General features: G+C 41.1%; 1 protein-coding gene and 1 non-coding gene across 5 annotated transcripts in view; both read right to left on the bottom strand.

Annotated features, from left to right (window-relative positions):
• Positions 1 to 18,290, bottom strand: part of ZNF106 (zinc finger protein 106) — a 73,761-nt gene that overhangs the window by 10,105 nt on the left and 45,366 nt on the right. For 2 of the 4 annotated variants that reach the window (XM_032176022.2, XM_032176024.2), the window contains 7 exons: positions 16,347 to 17,127; positions 15,927 to 15,982; positions 14,538 to 14,683; positions 12,679 to 12,813; positions 5,373 to 5,489; positions 2,197 to 2,388; positions 1,359 to 1,421 (listed from right to left, as the gene is read on the bottom strand). In XM_032176022.2, the coding sequence (XP_032031913.1) occupies positions 1,359 to 1,421; positions 2,197 to 2,388; positions 5,373 to 5,489; positions 12,679 to 12,813; positions 14,538 to 14,683; positions 15,927 to 15,982; positions 16,347 to 17,127 (1,490 nt within the window). The remainder of the gene's footprint in view (positions 1 to 1,358; positions 1,422 to 2,196; positions 2,389 to 5,372; positions 5,490 to 12,678; positions 12,814 to 14,537; positions 14,684 to 15,926; positions 15,983 to 16,346; positions 17,128 to 18,290) is intronic. The other 2 variants (XM_032176023.2, XM_032176025.2) reach the window with 1 other exon arrangement.
• Positions 4,950 to 5,053, bottom strand: LOC116482857 (U6 spliceosomal RNA). The gene has a single exon (XR_004252105.1). It is a non-coding gene; the product is annotated as a U6 spliceosomal RNA (small nuclear RNA).

Below are 18,290 nucleotides of genomic sequence, written 5' to 3'. Positions count from 1 at the left end.
AGTAAGAGTCACCAGACTGACTTTCGAGACTCCTTCCTGGTTATAACTCTGTAATTCTAAGAGGCATAGTTCTGAGGATACTGTACACATACAATTAACACAATTAATTGTATTAACTGTACAAATACAGTTAATACAATTGTATTAACTTTAATAGCAAAAGTATCCCACAATCATTTATTACATATACAAAATATATGGATTGTATCCTCATGGAAAGACTCTAATATTAGTCATGGAAAGAAAGCGGCCAAAACTCTATCTGTATTTACAGCTTTCCAAGTACTTTTGCTTTTTTCATTTCACTGGATCTAGACCACAAGTCTATCAGTTGGGAATTATTCTGAGGTTACAGACCAGGAACTGAGCTTCAAAAAGCTGCCTCTATGACCTGAGAACAGTCTCTCAGCTGTTTCTCTTGTTCATTTTTTTAAGAGATGGGTGTCTCACAGGCCGGGCGCAGTGGCTCACGCCTATAATTCCAACACTTTGGGAGGCCGAGGTGGGCAGATCACTTGAGCTCAGGAGTTCAAGATCAGCCTGGGCAACATGGTGAGACCCCATCTCTACAAAAAATATGAAAAAATTAGCCAGGCATGGAGGCTCACGCCATTAGTCCCAGCTACTTGGGGGGCTGAGGTGGGAGGATCCCTTAAGCCTAGGAGGTTGAGGCTGCAGTGAGTCAAGATCGCACTACTGCACTCCAGCCTGGGTGACAAAGTGAGACCCCTATCTCAAAAAAAAAAAAAAAGAAAGAAAGAAATGGGGTCTCACTTGGTCACCCAGGCTGGAGTGCAGTGGTGCAATCATAGCTCACTGCAGCCTTGAACTCTTGGGCCCAAATAATCCTCCCACCTCAGCCTCCTGAGTAGCTGGAATTATAGGATGCACTGCCATGCCCAGCTAATTAAAAAAAAAATTTTTTTAAGAGATGGGGCCACTATTTTGCCTAGGCTGGTCTCAAACTCCTGGCCTCAAGTGATCTTCCCACCTCAGCCTTCTGAGTAGCTGGCATTACAGGTGACAGCCATTGGGCCCAGCTCTCAGCTGTTTTTACTAGTTCTATTTTAACTACATATCACATCCACTTTCTGAAAGCCTCAGCTGCTCAGTTTATTTCAAGTTTAAATGAGGCATTCAAACTAAACCTTACATAAAGTCTGTCCACCATTAAAAACTTTGATGAGGTAGAATTTCTAAGTTACACAATATTATCCAAGAGCATATGCATAGGGATGATTACAAATCCCTTCGGTGGATAAAGGGCTTAATTTAAATTGCAAGAGGTTTAAGAAAACCATCAAGCTTTAACCATTATTTTATTCAAGGTTTCTTTACACAACACCAACATAGCTTACGTGAATGTTGTGGGCATGGACTGACTGATCACTGGAGCCACTGAACACGAGATCATTCACCACCTTAAAGAAAAAAATTAAACAAGTCAGATTCTGTATACGGTTCTTAATTTTCTCTATAACTTGTAATACACATTGGCAAATTCTAATTTCCATCCTATTTTGAGATGAGCACGATGAACTAGGTATAGAAGTTTCTCAGACAAATTTTCTCAGCTGAAACTTACACCCCCCTACCAAGCATGCTAATGAACTGACAATGTATTATTAGGTTTGTTACCTTTCCAGAATGATTATGAAGCAGCCTAGAAGGGCATTCGAGTATACCCACACTATAACAAAATACACTCATTGTTTCTCAGATGAAAGTGCATCACTTGGTGATGTTGGTGTAAAGAAAAGGTTTGCAATCTCCTTGCTCTTTCCAAGGTGGTGTTTCTAAATGACGCATGAGACAACATGGGAAATGTCATTTAAAACCCTTCTTTGTTTTGTTTTGCTTTGCTTGAGTCAAGGTCTCACTCTGTTGCCCATGCTAGAGTACAGTGGCACAATCATGGCTCACTGCAGCCTCTATCTTCAGTGCTCAAGTGATCCTCCCACCTCAGCCTCATAAGTAGTACAGGTGCGCACCACAACATCCAACTAATTTTTGTATTTTTTTTGTAGAGATGGAGTTTTGCCATGTTGCCCTGGCTGGTCTCAAACTTCTGAGCTCAAGTGATCCCCCTGCCTCACCCTCCCAAAGTGCTGGGACTACAGACGTGAGCCACCCCGCCTGGCCTCAAAACCCTTCTATTTGTGCCAGACAACTCCTATTCTCTTGCACTGTACTTGCCTTCATGCAAAGAATGGTTTTGCTATGGCCCTCCAGAGTTCTGAGGAGCAGTCCATTCCGGGCATCACGTACACTAATGGTGCAGTCATAAGACCCCACGACCAGCAGTTTTCGGGCACCTTCCTGAGCTGTAGCAAGACAGCTGACTGCCCGAGGGCCATGGCATTCAAAGATCTCAAGTCGTTTGTTGTTCTGGAAAATAAGCCAAGATTACAGCTAAAAACAACTTAGCTGGAAAACTTCAACTAACCAACATCATTACCTTGGTACAAACTCTCATTTCTGTCACCTGTACTCAAATTTTCATACCCACTCTGCAGCCTTAATTTATCCATCTCTGCTATTTCCCACTCCAACCCTTTTTACTGAACCTCCCCCATCCCCTGATCTGAGGAGGGCAAACGCTTACGTTATAAACTCATTTACAACTTCAACCCATACCATCTCCATCCTAATTAGAAACTGGTTCTCTTTTTATGTTTTCTTTCACCACCTGTAAGTTAATAGTAATGAAGGGTGAACCTTTTTTTTTTTCAAATTCTAGTGCATATTCCCTGACACGGACCCAGGAACTATTTTTGTCATCCAAAATTTAGGCAATCTATGTGTCATGCCGTTTCCAAAAATCTCTACTTAGAATTACCTTCCTAGGTAATTTCAGTAAGTCTCAAATTCTCTACTTCTTTTTTTTTGAGACACAGTCTCGCTCTGTCACCCAGGCTGGAGTGCAATGGCGCCATCTCAGCTCACTCCAACCTCTGCCTCCTGGGTTCAAGTGATTCTCCTGCCCCAGCCTCCTGAGTAGCTGGGATTACAGGCGCCCGCCACCACACCTTGCTAATTTTTGTAAAGACAGGGTTTCACCATGTTGGCCAGGATGGTCTTGAACTCCTAACCTCAGGTGATCTGCCCGCCTCAGCCTCCCATTACAGGCGTGAGCCACCACACCTGGCCTAAATTCTCCACCTTATTATGATGTTCTTCTGGCACCTGGTTCCATGTCATCTCTCACAACATCATTTAGTAGACTATAGAAGCCTAATTATATCAGAGTGGCAGGGTCACATCCTGAATCCCAAAACATTCTTTTATCTCAGATTTTAGACTTCTTTCCTTCATTCCCCAACCAACCCTGTTCATTAAGCCTCCCACTTCCACAAAAGTTCTTTAGGTGCATGCCTGGAGTAAGGCTCCTAAAAACTTAGCAGAAAGCGACAGCTGGGAGCCTACATTGCTGAGCAATGATTTCAGCCATCTTGAAGTGCTAGGGAGACAGACTGAATGGAGGTCAGGACCCAAAGGTTGGGCCGGCCCTGGTAAACAGTCCTGGCTTTCTGTTGTGACTCCAGAAGCACTACATTCTAAGACTATGGGCAACCTAGGAAAAAGCCCAGCCCTCATCTTCAAAATTCACATCTATGCAGAGATTCTCAAATGTCTGTCTCTAGGACCATCTTCTCCAGAGCTTTCCAATCCTTTAAAGAACTTTTCCATTTGAATTTCCTGTCATCATCTCATCATTTTGCCTCAAGATTGTCTTGCTCCTTACTTCTGTCTACTACTTAAAAAAAAAAAAAAAGAGAGACAGGGTCTCACTCTGTCAGCCAGGCTTGAGTACAGTGGTGTGATTATAGCTCACTGCAGCCTTGAAGTCCTGGCCCCAAGCAATCCTCCTGCCTCGGCTTCCTGAGTAGCTGAGACTACAGGCGTGTGCCACCATACTTAGCTTTTTTTTTTTTTTTTTTTGAGAAACAGGGGTCTTGCTTTGTTGCCCAGGCTGGTCTTGAACTTCTGGGCTCAAGCAATCCTCCTACCTCAGTCTCTCAAAGTGCTGGGGTTATATGCATGAGCCACCATACCCAGCCACTTCTGTCTACTTCTGATAATCTCACAAAAGAGAAGATAATTAGGTAATTATCACGTTTTAGCCTTTAAAATATTTTAAATTTACTTTCCTCTCCATTGCTATTGCCCTAATCCAATTTAATCAGACTTAGAACTTGTCTGCATCTAAAATGCAAAAATCTTCACTAATTGCCCTTCTGTGATGTATCATATCAAACAGACCAAATCACTTGGCACTTGATTATATACACGCTAGATTCTTCTAACTTGATTTTTAAGTTTCCTATAAGCAGAAACTATGACATATTTTAATGCGCACCTTCTGTTAGTTCCAGCTAGCATGCAGCCTATGAATGACACTGTAATAGTACCATTCTAACATACGGTTACAAGGTGACCAGAGGACATGGTGCCACAACTAATTAGCAATCAAACCTATCGATTCTACCTCTTAGATTATATCTTTCCTCCATTTCCTTCTCTTCATCCTGTTTAACCTTTTTCATGTCAGCTTCCACTACAAAACCTCCTAAATGGTCTCGCTGCCTTTGCTAATACCAATCTTTCCCAATCTTATCAACTCCAGTGACTTTTTCTAAAATATAATGGGATCATGTCTCTCATACTTTAAAGCCTGTAAGATGAAGTCCAACTACCTTAACAAAGCACATAGGGCCATCAAAAACTAAACCTTATCCTGGGGCCTAGCACATAACAGATGATCAATAAAGGCTAGGTCAACAAATGAATTTATCTCTGGGTTAGGAAAGAATGAAGCCATATGGGCATTACAGCAAACCTCTTAGTTCACCTCACAGATCGGCCGCCCTCATGAAACCCTAAACCAGTGCCAAACCACACCAGTGTCATACTCGACGGAATTTAAGTTCATTTTTTTTTCATTTTTTAAAAATATGGAATGCTTCATGAATTTGCATGTCATCCTTGCGCAGGGACCATGCTAATCTCTGTATCATTCCAATTTTAGTGTATGTGCTGTCGAAGTGAGCACTTAAGTTCATTTTTTATGATGTCATTCTTAAATTGAGACAGACTAGTTTAATCCATGACTCATTATTTGGCCCCAAATCTTCAGACTTGGTTTAATTTAGTGGAGTTACATTTTGGTCCTGGAACATCTGAGTAGAAGCAGAGAGAATGGAGGATCTTGTTTCACTTACGTCAGAAAATAACGTGTTTGAGTAGCGGCTAATTCTGCTGCTTCCTCACAGAAAAAAACAGGAAAATCCCTGCCTGCTACTTCTTCCCACACACGCTCACACTATTTTCAGGTGCATGGGAAGTAAGCCTTTTCTCCTCCAACCACTAACCTTTATGTTGAAGGTGACCACAGTGCCATTTGCCAGTCCTGCATAGAGGATTCGCCATCTACTGTGGAGGCAGAGGACCCGGTCTTCCAGCTGTAACTGCTCCACACACTCTCGGCTCTGAAAAAAGCACACAACCTTTAATCAGCAGAGGGTACTGGCAAATGAGATATCAAAAACAATTCCTCCAGAAAGCAGACTTTAAAATGACTCTTATGCAGAAGAAAATGTGACATCCTCTATTTTGTAGGGGACTATCTTAGATTTGTTTCTCCTTTGAAATATGAGGCCTAAGACTTCCAAGCTGTAGGTAATATGAAAAATAAACATAAATTCTAGTAATGTTACCCATGTTTCTAATTTAGAATGTAGAAATTCTTCAAAGGGTACTCTGAGTTGGGTCTTAGCCTCTTAAATTAAGAGGCCAAATATACAAGACAAAGCTGTATTTTGACATCTAAAGAGGAAAATCAGGATTATAGTTACATATTTGATAAATGCCCTAATCAAATATGTGGTTTTCCACAATTGATTCTCTATTTCAATAGCTCCCAAATGTCTCCTTCAAACTGGTGCCAGGTTAGCTGGGCTAAATTACTCAAGAGGCTTTTAAAATACATAGAACCCAAGCTCCAACCCCTGAGACTCTTAATTCGGCAGGCTCTAGAAACTGTGTTTTAAAAAATTTCCCTAGTAATTCAGATGCACATGCAGGTTTAATACCCACTGTTTGATCTGACCTTCAAAAAACAATTTCTTTTTGAGACAGAGTCTCACTCTGTCACCCAGGCTGGAGTGCAGTGGCACGATCTCGGCTCACTGCAAGCTCCACCTCCTGGGTTCACGCTATTCTCCTGCCTCAGCCTCTCGAATAGCTGGGACTACAGGCACCCACCACCACGCCCAGCTAATTTTTTGTATTTTTTAGTAGACGGGGTTTCATTGTATTAGCCAGGATGGTCTCGATCTCCTGACCTCGTGATCTGCCTGCCTCGGCCTCCCAAAGTGCTAGGATTTACAGGCATGAGCCACAGTGCCCGGCCAGAAAATGATTTCTACCAATTTCCTCCAACTAGATTATACTAGCAAATCCCTTTACCTCAAACCAAGAATTGGGCTAGGACATAGTAAATTCAAAATTTGTTGTTGAGGCCGGACGCAGTGGCTCACGCCTGTAATCCTAGCACTTTGGGAGGCCGAGGTGGGTGAATCACAAGGTCAGCAGATCAAGACCATCCAGGCTAACATGGTGAAACCCCATTTCTACTAAAACTACAAAAATTAGCTGGGCATGGTGGTGCGTGCTTGTAGTCCCTGCTACTTGGGAGGCTGAAGCAGGAGAATCGCTTGAACCAGGGAGGCAGAGGTTGCAGTGAGCAGAGATCACGCCGCCACACTCCAGCCTGGGCGACAGAGCGAGACCTCGTCTCAATTAAAAAAAAAAAAAAAAAAAAATCTGTTGTTGAATGATACTAAAGACCCAGGTGTAGCTTTTTAAGTGGGCTTGGCTGTAGATATTAAAATCAAGATGGTTACAATTGGGTAGGATGGGACAAGCTGTGGGTAGGATGGGAAAAGCTGTGGCTTGTCAAATCTGTTGATCTCCTCTCCCAACCTTCTTTCATACCTAAAAGAGTCAGTCACTTAAATTATTCAATTTCTCCCCTGAAAAAATTACGAACATAAGTGCCATATATGAAATTGTAAGATACAGCAAGACAGTAAATATGCCTCAATATTAAGATTTGTGTTGCTTCTGGTTAATCCTATGAGATCTTTTGTAACTTTAGAGGGGAAATTGAACATTACATAGTAATAAAAAAAGAACAAACTATTGGCACATGTACCAACACAGATGAATTTTCAAACATTATGGTGAGCTAAAGCTAGACATAAAAGAATACATGCGGTATAGTTATACTGATATGACAGCCAAGCACAGACAAAAGTAATCTATGACAGTAGTCAAAATAGTGATTAGCTTTAGAAGAAGGTTATGCCCAGGGAAGCATTTGAGGGAAACTTCAGGGCTATGAAATGGTCTGTTTTGATCTTCATGGTAGTTATACAAACAAATATCTGCAGAAAAATTCTTTTTCACTAGTGTATGGTCCTCCTATGCCAAAGACTACACGTTAAAACCCTTAATATTGAAAAGCCTTTTAAAAGAGTTTTTGCTAATATTGTGAGTAAAAATGGTATTCTTTGTACTTTGGTTTTAATTTGCATTTATTTGCAAGATTGTATTTTTTTCAGTTATTTGTATTTCTTTTTAAGAGACTTGCTTGTTTTTTGTCAATGTATGTTTAGGGATTTATTTATTTATTTGTTTTTTGAAAGACAAGGTCTCGCTCTGCCTCCTAGCTAGAGTGCAGTGACGTGATTACTGCTCACTGCAGCCTTGACCTCCGAGGCTCAAGGAATCCTCCCACCTCAGCCTCCTGAGTAGCTGGAACTACAGGCATGGGCCATCGTGCATGCCTAGCTAATTTTTAAATTTTTTTTGGAGAGATGAGGTCTCGCCATGTTGCCTAGGCTGTTCTTGAACTCCTGGGCTCAAGCGATCCTCCCAACTTGGCCTCCTAAAGTGTTAAGATTACAGGCGTGAACCACTGCACCTGGCTGTAGGAATTTAAAGGTGTAAGCCCTTACAACATATACCAAACCTATGTTTGTCCTATCTTAAGTTACAGCTTTTCCCCCTGGTTTTATGTAAGACTATTTCTAGCCAAAATATGTTTACAATTTTTTTTTACAAGTTTGTATAATTTTTTACAGGTTTGTACAAGTTGCCTAGCTAGGCTTGAACTCCTGGCCTCAAATGATCCTCCCACCTCAACATCCCAAAGCACTAGAATTACAGGCATGAGCCACTGTGCCCAGCCTCTTTGTCTAGTTTCTTGGATTTTAAAGCTTTCTTCTTTTCTAATAGAAGCAATTAAAACTATGAATTTCCCTTTCAGCAATGCTTTAGCTGCATCCTACAAATGATACGTTGCATTTTCATTTAGTTAGGTATTTTCTAATTTTCCTTGTGATTCCTTCTTTGAACCACAATAATTTAGAAGTATCTTATTTTCATTTCCCTATATTTGGGGATTTCTTAGATTTCTGTTACTGCTTTCTAATAAATGTCATTGTGGTTAGAGAACATACTCTGTATGATTTTGGTGCTTTTAAATTGATTGAAACTTACTTAATAGCCCAGCATGTGGTCCTGTTGAATGTTCTATGTGCACATTCTTGAAAAAAAAATGCGTATTCTGCAATTTTGAGTGGAGTGTTCTATAAATGTTAATTGGTTCTTGATCATTAATGATGTTGTACGGTTCATTTTTTTTTTTTTTTTTCTTGAAATGAAGTTTTTCTCTGTTGCCCAGGCTGGAGTACAGTGGCACAATCTCAGCTCACTGCAACCTCCACCTCCCAGGTTCAAGTGATTCTCCTGCCTCAGCTTCCTGAGTAGCTGGGATGACAGGCACGTACCACCAGGCTCAGCTAATTTTTTTGTATTTTTATTTTCGTTTATTTATTTTTTGAGACGGAGTTTACTTATTTTTTGAGACGCATCACACCCAGCTAATTTTTGTATTTTTAGTAGAGATGGGGTTTCACCATGTTGGTCAGGCTGGTCTCAAACTCCTGACCTCAGGTGATATGCCCACCTTGGCCTCCCAAAGTGCTGGAATTACAGGCATTAAGCCACCACAGTCAGCCTAATTTTTTTGTATTTTTAGTAGAGATGTGGTTTCGCCATGTTGGCTAGGCTGGTCTCGAACTCCTGACCTCAAGTGATCCACCCACCTCAGCCTCCCAAAGTGCCGGGATTACAGGCATGAGCCGCCACACCCAGCCAGTGTTGTACAGTTCTTGTATATCCTTCATGGTTTTTTATTTAGTAGTCTATCAATTATTGAGAAAGGGTTGTTAATGTCCCCAACTATAATTGTGAATTTGTCTATTTCTCCTTTCAGTTCTATCAGTTATTGTTTCACGTATTTCAGAGCTCTGTTATTAGGTACCTGTACTTATAATTGTTATCTCTTTTGGGTGTGCTGACTCATCATTATGCGATGTCCTCCTTTCTCCAGTAGTATTCCTGGTCTTTTTCATTTTTTAAAGGGACAGTGTCTCACTCTGTCACCCAGGCTGGAGTGCAGTGGCATTGTCATAGCTCACTATAACCTCAAATTCCTCAGCTCAAATGATCCTCCCACCTCAGCCTCCCAAGTAGCTAGGACTACAGGTACATATAACCATGCTTGCCTCACTTTTTTATTTTTTGTGGAGACAGGATCTCATTATGTTACCGAGGCTGGTCTGGAACTTACAGTCTCAAGTGATCCTCCCACCTCAGCCTCCCGAAGTGGGATACAGGCATGAGCCGCAGTGCCCAGTCACGTGTCTTAAAGTCTGCTTGCTCACTATTAACATAACCACTCCAGCTCTGTTACTGTTTGCATAGTTATCTTCTTCCATTCTTATTCTTTTACTTTCAACCTATTTTGTCTTTACATTTAAAGTATGTCTCTTTGCCTGGGCATGGTGGCGGCATGCCTGTAATCCCAGCACTGTGGGAGACCAAAGCAGGAGGACTGCCTGTGCCCAGAAGCTTTAGAATAGCCTAGGCAACATAGCGAGACCCTGTTTCTAAAAAAAAAAAAAAATTTTAATTGGCAAACCATAGTGACATGTGCCTGTAATCCCAATTACTCGGGAGGCTGAGGCGGGAGGATCACTTGAGCCCAGGAATTCGAGGCTGCAGTGAGTTATGATCACACCACTGCACTCTAGCCAGGGTGACAGGCCACGACTGTGTCTCAAAAATAAAAGTGTGTCTCTTGTAGACAACAAAGATTTTGATGTTACTTTTATATCCAGTCAATTTCTGTCTTTTGACTTTAGTGTCAGTTCACTCACATTTCATATAATTATTAAATACGGGTAGATTTAGGTTTCCAATTTGCTATTTGCTTCCTATTTGTCTCATTTTTATTCCTCTATTTCTCCTTCTATCTTCTCTTGTATTAAGTAAATTTTTATTTATTTATTTATTTTTGAGATGGAGTCTCACTCTTTCGCCCAGGCCAGAGTGCAGTGGCACTATCTTGGCTCACTGCAAGCTCCGCCTCCCGGGTTCACACCATTCTCCTGCCTCAGCCTCCCGAGTAGCTGGGACTACAGGCGCCCGCCACCACACCAGGCTAATTTTTTGTATTTTTAGTAGAGACGGGGTTTCACCCTGTTAGCCAGGATGGTCTTGATCTCCTGACCTCATGATCTCCCCGCCTCTGCCTCCCAAAGTGCTGGGATTACAGGCATAAGCCACCACGCCCAGCCTTAAGTATATTTTTAGCTCGCCATTTTCATTCCTCAATTGACTTTCTAAGCTCAATTTCTTTGCATTTTTTTTTCTTTTCTATTTTTTTTGAGATGGAGTCTTGCTCTGTCGCCCAGGCTGGAGTGCAGTGGCATGATCTTGGCTCACTGCAATCTCTGCCTCCTGGGTTCAAGTGATTCTCCAGCCTCAGCCTCCCAAGTAGCTGGGATTACAGGTGTGTGTCACCACACCTGACTAATTTTTGTATTTTTAGTAGAGACAGGGTTTCACCAGGTTGGCCAGGTTGGTCTCAGACTCCTGACCTCATGATCCTCTTTGCATTATTCTTTAAGTAATTACTCTAGGGCAGTATTTCTCAAAGTATTGTCCCCAAACCATCTGCATCAGTATCACATAATAACTTACTAGAAATGTAAATTATTTTTGTTTGTTTGGGTTAATTTTTATGCTTTTCTGAGGCAGGTTCTTGTTCTGTCACCCAGGCTGCAGTGAAGTGACACAATCATAGCTCACTATAACCTTGAACTCCTGGGCTCAAGCGATCCTCCCACCTCAGCCTCCCAAACAGCTAGGACTATAGGTGTGCGCCACCACACCCAGATGATTTTTATTTTTTATAGAGACAGGGTCTTGCTATGTTGCCCAGGTTGGTCTTGAGCTCCTGGCCTCAAGCAATCCTCCTGCTCTGGCCTCCCAAAGTGCTGGGATTACAGACATGAACCATAGTACCTGGCCTAGAAATGTAAATTTGTGAGCTTGATCCCAAGCCTACTGGATCAGAAACTCTGGGAAGGGCTGTGTGTGGTGGCTCACACCTGTAATCGCAGCACTTTGGGAGGCCAAGGTGGGAGGATTGCCTGACCCCAGGAGTTCAAAACCAGCCTGAGCAACATGGTGAGACCCTGTCTCTTAAAAAACAAAAAACAAACAAACAAAAAAAACACCTCTGGGAGTGGAGACCAGTAATATGTGTTTTATCAAGCTGTCCGGGTCAATGTGATGCACACTAAAGTTGTGAGCCAGTGCCTCTAGGGATTACGTTTTTTAAATTATAACAATCTAGTTCAAATTAATACTTATTCCCAGTAAAATATAAGAACCTTGTCCTAGCACAGCTCCATTCCCTCCCCCTTCGTTATGTTCCTGTTATCACATATATTCCACCTATGTTATAAACTTAATGATAGTCTTATAAATTCTGCTTCACATATCTCCATCTTTTGAAGAAATTAAGAACATATTGTATATAATTTTAAATGTAATTTTCTCATTTCTTTCAGTGCATTTAAGTTTAAAAAACTCTCAGAGGAGATGTCCATTTCTAATTCTGCAGATTTAAAAAATTTATACATTTTGCTCTTTTTTTTTTTTTTTCTGAGATGGAGCTTTGCTCTTGTTGCCAAGGCTGGAATGCAGTGGCACAATCTCAGCTCACTGCAACCTCCACCTCCTGGGTTCAAGCGATTCTCCTGCCTCAGCCTCCCAAGTAGCTTGGATTACAGGCATGCACCACCACGCCTGGCTAATTTTGTATTTTTAGTAGAGACAGGGTTTCTCCATGTTGGTCAGGCTGGTCTCAACTCCCAGCCTCAGGTGAATCCACCCGCCTCTAACTCCCAAAGTGCTGGGATTACAGGCATGAGCCACCACACCCAGCCTACATTTTTCTCTTTATTCTATCTAGGATTAATTTTGACATATGATATGCATAACATTTGTGGCAAAGACCAAGGAAGGTATATTATTAATAGTAGGAAGTGAAAAAATACTGGTGGTGAGAGACAGAAAATATGGTTTATGTCTAAGTCTCATATCTACCTAAGGCTACCACAATGTGCTAAGCATTGTTTAGAAGCAAAAAGGAGATGGTGGGTAAAATGAAGCATCTGCCACAGTGTCTCCACTCCACATAGTAAATACAAAGTCGACTCAATATGAACCGCTTTGGATTTCTCTGGACCCACCTACCTTAACATTATAGCAGCGGATGGTATGGTCACTGGACCCAGTGTAAAGGGCAGCATTCTTCCCGGAGGTCTGAGTAACCAGGAGGCAGTTAACTTTGGAGGTATGACCCTCAAAGACACCAATACATTTCCGACTCTAAAGTTTAAGCACAGACCAGATTATTACTTATGAGATATAGGAGGATTAGATAATATATTTCCTCAGCAAAAAGATGCTAAAACATTCAGTTCACTGCTGTATGCTCAGTGTCTAAAACAGCACCTGGTACACAAAAGATGTTCAGTAAATGTATGTTCACCAAATGCCTAGCAAACAGTCACCGGCAATGAGGTATCTCAAAGTGTATGTTAGTTGAGCCATACCAAAAAATACTTATGGCAATTCACTGTAAGATAGCCAGAATTTTAATTAATGTTTAGGGCAAAGCTTTCTGACATATGGACCAAGGACCTAGCAAATCCAAACTGTAGCTAATTTCCCACAAAAGATTTGCATTTGATAAGCAGTTTGTGAGAATGCACCATGGTATTCAAAAACATGTCAGGTTCTATCACAGGTCTAGTGGTTCTGGTGTTGTTTCTTTTTTTTTTTTTTTTTTTTTTTTTTAAAACAGTGTCTCTTTCTTCCGCGGGGGGGGGGGTGGGGTGGCGTGATCTCAGCTCACTGCAAGCTCCACCTCCTGGGTTCACACCATTCTGCTGCCTCAGCCTCCCAAGTAGCTGGGACTACAGGTGCCCGCCACCATGCCCGGCTAATTTTTTGTATTTTTAGTAGAGACGGGGTTTCACCATGTTAGCCAGGATGGTCTCAATCTCCTCACCTCATGATCTGCCCGCCTTGGCCTCCCAAAGTGCTGGGATTACAGGCGTGCGCCACTGTGCCCAGCCACTGGTATTGTTTCTTATGGGTACATTCCAAATGTTATCTCAGTGCACATACTGAGATCTATTTAGAATGTACATATATACATACACACACATATTTTGATATCCTGTTCCCCTAGATCTTACACTTATACATCCTGGTAGCATTGCTTCCTTTTTTCAGTCATTCGTGTTAATCCTCATATCATTAAGCTAAAGGAATCTACATACCTGTGCCTATATAGCAAACACATTTTCCTGGTCTATCATCTAACTTTTTAATTTTCACTGACTCTAGCAATTTTAAATATTCCTCATGGTGTTCATTCAGACAACATCACATTCTTCAAATTTCTTAAGCCTTCATTGTTCATAAACATAGTTTATTAACAAATTCAAAACTCAAAAGTTCATTCTTTTGAGAGTAATAAGCATCAGATAATACTAAGTGTGAGGCAGTGTAAAAGTGTTGCTCTCCTTTATTACTTGAACTCTGTAATCAATCACTTGTCAGGGAAAATACCTCCTCCAGTACTTCCCCATATTCACTTCATCCCTCCTCTATTATGTAGCTGCTATGCAAGTGACCCCATTACCAACTCCAGCGTTGGGACTTGAACAGTCCAAGACCACTGGTGTAATCCCAACCCCCTTTGACACAGGCAAAGGTGATCGTTCAGGGAATAAAACACAGGACCCTTTTGTGCTGGTGGGAGGGAAAAAGAGACTCCAGTGGCTCCTGACATTTACCTTGTGAGCAGGAGGGGAACTAGCTTTCAGGGAGAGGTGATACCAGAGAAGGCAGAGTAGAGAGACAAAAAGAAATTAAGTCCCCAATGACCTTGCTGAGCTACTGGATTAAATGCATCTAAAGTCAATCTCAGGCCCACCCCTTCCTTCAGACAGCCAAAAAATTCCCTTTATTGTTTAAAAAAGTATAAACTGGATTTTCCAAAACCTGCAACCAAAAACATTCTACATGTTCTATCAACTTACCACCAGATTATAAACCCGGACAGTTTTATCTGCCGAACAGGTATATAGTAAGTTCCCAAATATCTGAATTGCATTTACAGCAGCTTGGTGTCCCTCAAAGCTTCCTTCTGTTGGCTCATCATCATCTCCTGGCTCTGAAGATATTTCTGGAAAACAAGAATACATTTCAGAGACATGTCTGCTAGAGTCTGAAAAGATACTCAAAAATCAGAACTATTATACAATATAGTAGTCCCTAAACCAAAAGTAGATCCCTTAAATCTTAGTTCCCCTATCAGACTACTACAATTTTCAATACACATTATGAAGACTGCATAATAAGCAAAGGCAGAGAAGGCCTTTCCCTTAGGAAAAAGATAGATAATTATATAATGAGCTTTTGGGCCGGGCGTGGTGACTCACGCCTGTAATCCCAGCACTTTGGGAGGCCTAAGTGGACGGATCACCTGAGGTCAGGAGTTGGAGACCAGCCCGGCCAACATGGTGAAACCCCATCTCTACTAATACAAAAATTAGCCAGGCGTGGTGGCGTGTGCCTATAGTCCCAGTTACTTGGGGAGGCTGAGGCAAGAAAATCACTTGAACCCAGAGGCAGAGGTTGCAGTCCAGATCACACCACTGGACTCCAGCCTGGGTGACAGAGCGAGACTCCATCTCAAAAAAGCAAAAAAGCAAAAAAGCAAAAAAAAAAAAAAAAAAACAAGAGCTTTGAGTGATACTTGGAAGGTACCCAATCTCTCCCACACTTCCAAAAAGTTATTTCTTTGAGTAACGTAGTATTCCTTAAGCAGTTCCTTCTGAAAGCAAATATCCTTAGAGCCAATGAAACCTAATACTAATTAGTTGAACAGACAAGGGAGCTGGATAAGACAGATGAGAAAGGCCAGGCATGGTGGCTCACACCTGTAATCCCAGCACTTTGGGAGGCCAAGGCGGAAGGATCACTTGAGGCCAGGAGATCGAGACCAGCCTGGCCAACATGACGAAAGCCTGCCTCTACTAAAAATACAAAAAAAAAATTTGCCAGGTGTGATGGCACGCACCTGTGGTCCCAGCTATTTGGGAGGCTGAGGCAGGAGAATTGCTTGAACCTGGGAGGTGGAAGCTGCAGTGAGCAGAGATAGCGCCATGGCACTCCAGCCCAGGTGACAGAGCAAGACTCTGTTACAATCAATCAATCAATCAATCAGATGAGAATAAGAATCTGAAAGACCAGGATTTGAGGTTTTAAGAATATCAGAACTGTTGATCAAGGCAATCCTCTTGGTGATAAACCCCTCTCCATTCTCCTATTCTATAAGTATATTTAAGTAGGTTTAAATCCTGGCTTTAACATTTACAAGGCTTTTAATTCTGTGGTTAACTTAAATAAAACTGAATGGCAAATACCTGAAGAATTCTTTGATCCTTTTATGGAGGAGATCACAGTCTGAGTTTCTGCCACACTACAAAATAATAGCAAAAGTGTTCTCAGCATCTGTGTGAACAGGGCAGGTAGTAAAAGTAAAAATTTCCTGACTCAAAGGATTTTTCTAAACAATGGGCAAAGTAGCAATGATATAAGAGATTAGTTTTTCCATCTGAAATTTCTTAATGAAGGGAAATAAAAGCAGAGTGAATATTTATAACAGTCAAAAGAGAAAGCAGAAAATCTCTACTGCTGAGCTTTAATTTTTCCATATCCACAATCCCTACTGCATTCACATAAAGTTTGGTTTTTAAAGAAATTCTGATTCATAATTTAAAATTCTATTTAAAAAAATAAAGTTGGTGAAAGTTGTTCTGACTGGACCAATACAATATTCTTACCTTACAGGGATGCCATCTTTATAGCGAGTGCCAATTTCACTGGTAGAGCTAACTTCATCACACCCAGAACGAGACGTTTCTAGTGGGTTTTGCTCTGTAGAGTTCCAAATATCCTTTTTAGATGGGCTGTCTGGTTTCTCTTCTCCTGATTCTGAAGAATCAATGGCTACTACTTCTAACTGAGGATTAGGAATTTCTAGGACTTCCAGAGACGAGTCACTATCTGGCTCATCTCTGACACTCTCCTGCTCCCGACCAGTCCTGCTGTCTTCCCAAGTGGAGGTTGTTACTTTTCCCCCTTTAATTAACTTTCCAGCTTTTACTTTCCTTACAGGCTTAACAGTCAAAACATCCTGTTCAGTGTCACTATTCTCAGGAACATGGGCAGCCCGTAGACTTTTCTTCTTCCGAAGTTTCTTCTTTTTCTTGCTTCCCCTAGTCTCAGCTGATGTCAAAGTGGATTCTGCCTGTTGTTCAGGCTGGTCAGCTGGAGAGTGGGGTTCCTTCTCCAAAGGGGTTTCTGAAGCAAAAGACAATCTTAGAAAAGAACTGGTACAGGCTTCAGACCCACTATTGCCATTGGTTGGCTCTTCCCCTTCTTTATTTATGCTAGAAAGACCAGCTGATTGGGAAGAGGGAGAGTTCTCTCTGTTTCTGGTATTTCTTTGCTCCACAGAAAACTTCAGTTCTTGGCTAGGCTCATGGAAACTTTCTGTTGACTCTGATAAGGATAATCTAGCAGTGATGACTGGATAAACTGGACAACTGTCAATGATCTCTCCTGAATTGAGAGGAAAAAAATTATTGCATCCTTTTTTTGTTTGCTGCAATTTATCACTGACTGAAGCTCTACCAAATATTTCAATGATATGTTCACAAAACCATGACTGTTTCAGCTGGTATCTCACCCCTCAGTTTCCCATCACCTACATACACTCCTATTACAACACTTACTACCCTCTGCCTTGCGTGAATCTCACAGACACTGTGTGTCTTATTCCCTACAAAAGCTCCTTGTGGGGAGGGATTGTTTCTTTCAATCTTTTTTCTTGTTTTAAATGTCCACACATTTAACATTGTGTTTTATTCTTAGTAGACACTTAAATGTCTACTTAGCTGAAGTCCTTTTATTTCTTTGAAGTTTTCATTATCCACACCCATCCAATTTAGCTACACCTTAGTAGTTAAAAAATTTGCTGACTTAGAAATGTCAACTTCCTTTGACTTAGTTACTTCATGTCTAGGAATTAAAAGTGATTAAATAATCACAGATGGACTCAAAGACATATACAATGCAGTGTTATACAGAAGATGAAAAAAGTTAGAAAACTAAATATTCAAAAAAGATTCACCACATAAATTATTGTTTATCCAGATAATGCAACTATTCAAATATTATGCAACTTGTAATATAAAATATTTTAGATAAATTATTTTTATGACAGAAAAATCAAGATATATTAAATGGAAAAAGTCAGGTTATATATGACTGCTCCTTTGTACAAGTTTTACATGTAAACACAAAAATATGATTTAAGAAAGATTGAAATAATATGTAATATGAAAAATAATAATACCAAAATATTTCATGTAATCCATAAACATATACCTACTAAGTACCCACAAAAATTTAAAATAATTTTTAAAAATATGCTGGGGCTGGGCACGGTGGCTCACGCCTGTAATCCCAGCACTTTGGAAGGCCAAGGCGGGCAGATCACTTGAGGTCAGGAGTTCAAGATCAGCCTGGCCAACATGGTGAAACCCTGTCTCTATTAAAAATACATAAATTAGCTGGGCATGGTGGTGGGCACTTGTAATCCCAGCTATTCGGGAGGCTGAGACAGGACAATCACTTGAACCTGGGAGGCAGAGGTTGCAGTGAGCCAAGAGCATGCCATTGCACACCAGCCTGGGCAACAAAAAGCGAAACTCTGTCTCAAA

Source organism: Hylobates moloch, unplaced genomic scaffold (genome assembly GCF_009828535.3).
Source record: "Hylobates moloch isolate HMO894 unplaced genomic scaffold, HMol_V3 SCAFFOLD_14, whole genome shotgun sequence".
In the NCBI taxonomy this organism is placed as follows: Eukaryota; Metazoa; Chordata; class Mammalia; order Primates; family Hylobatidae; genus Hylobates; species Hylobates moloch.
Note: the sequence above shows the minus strand (reverse complement) of the source record. Positions and strands in the feature narration are given on the sequence as shown.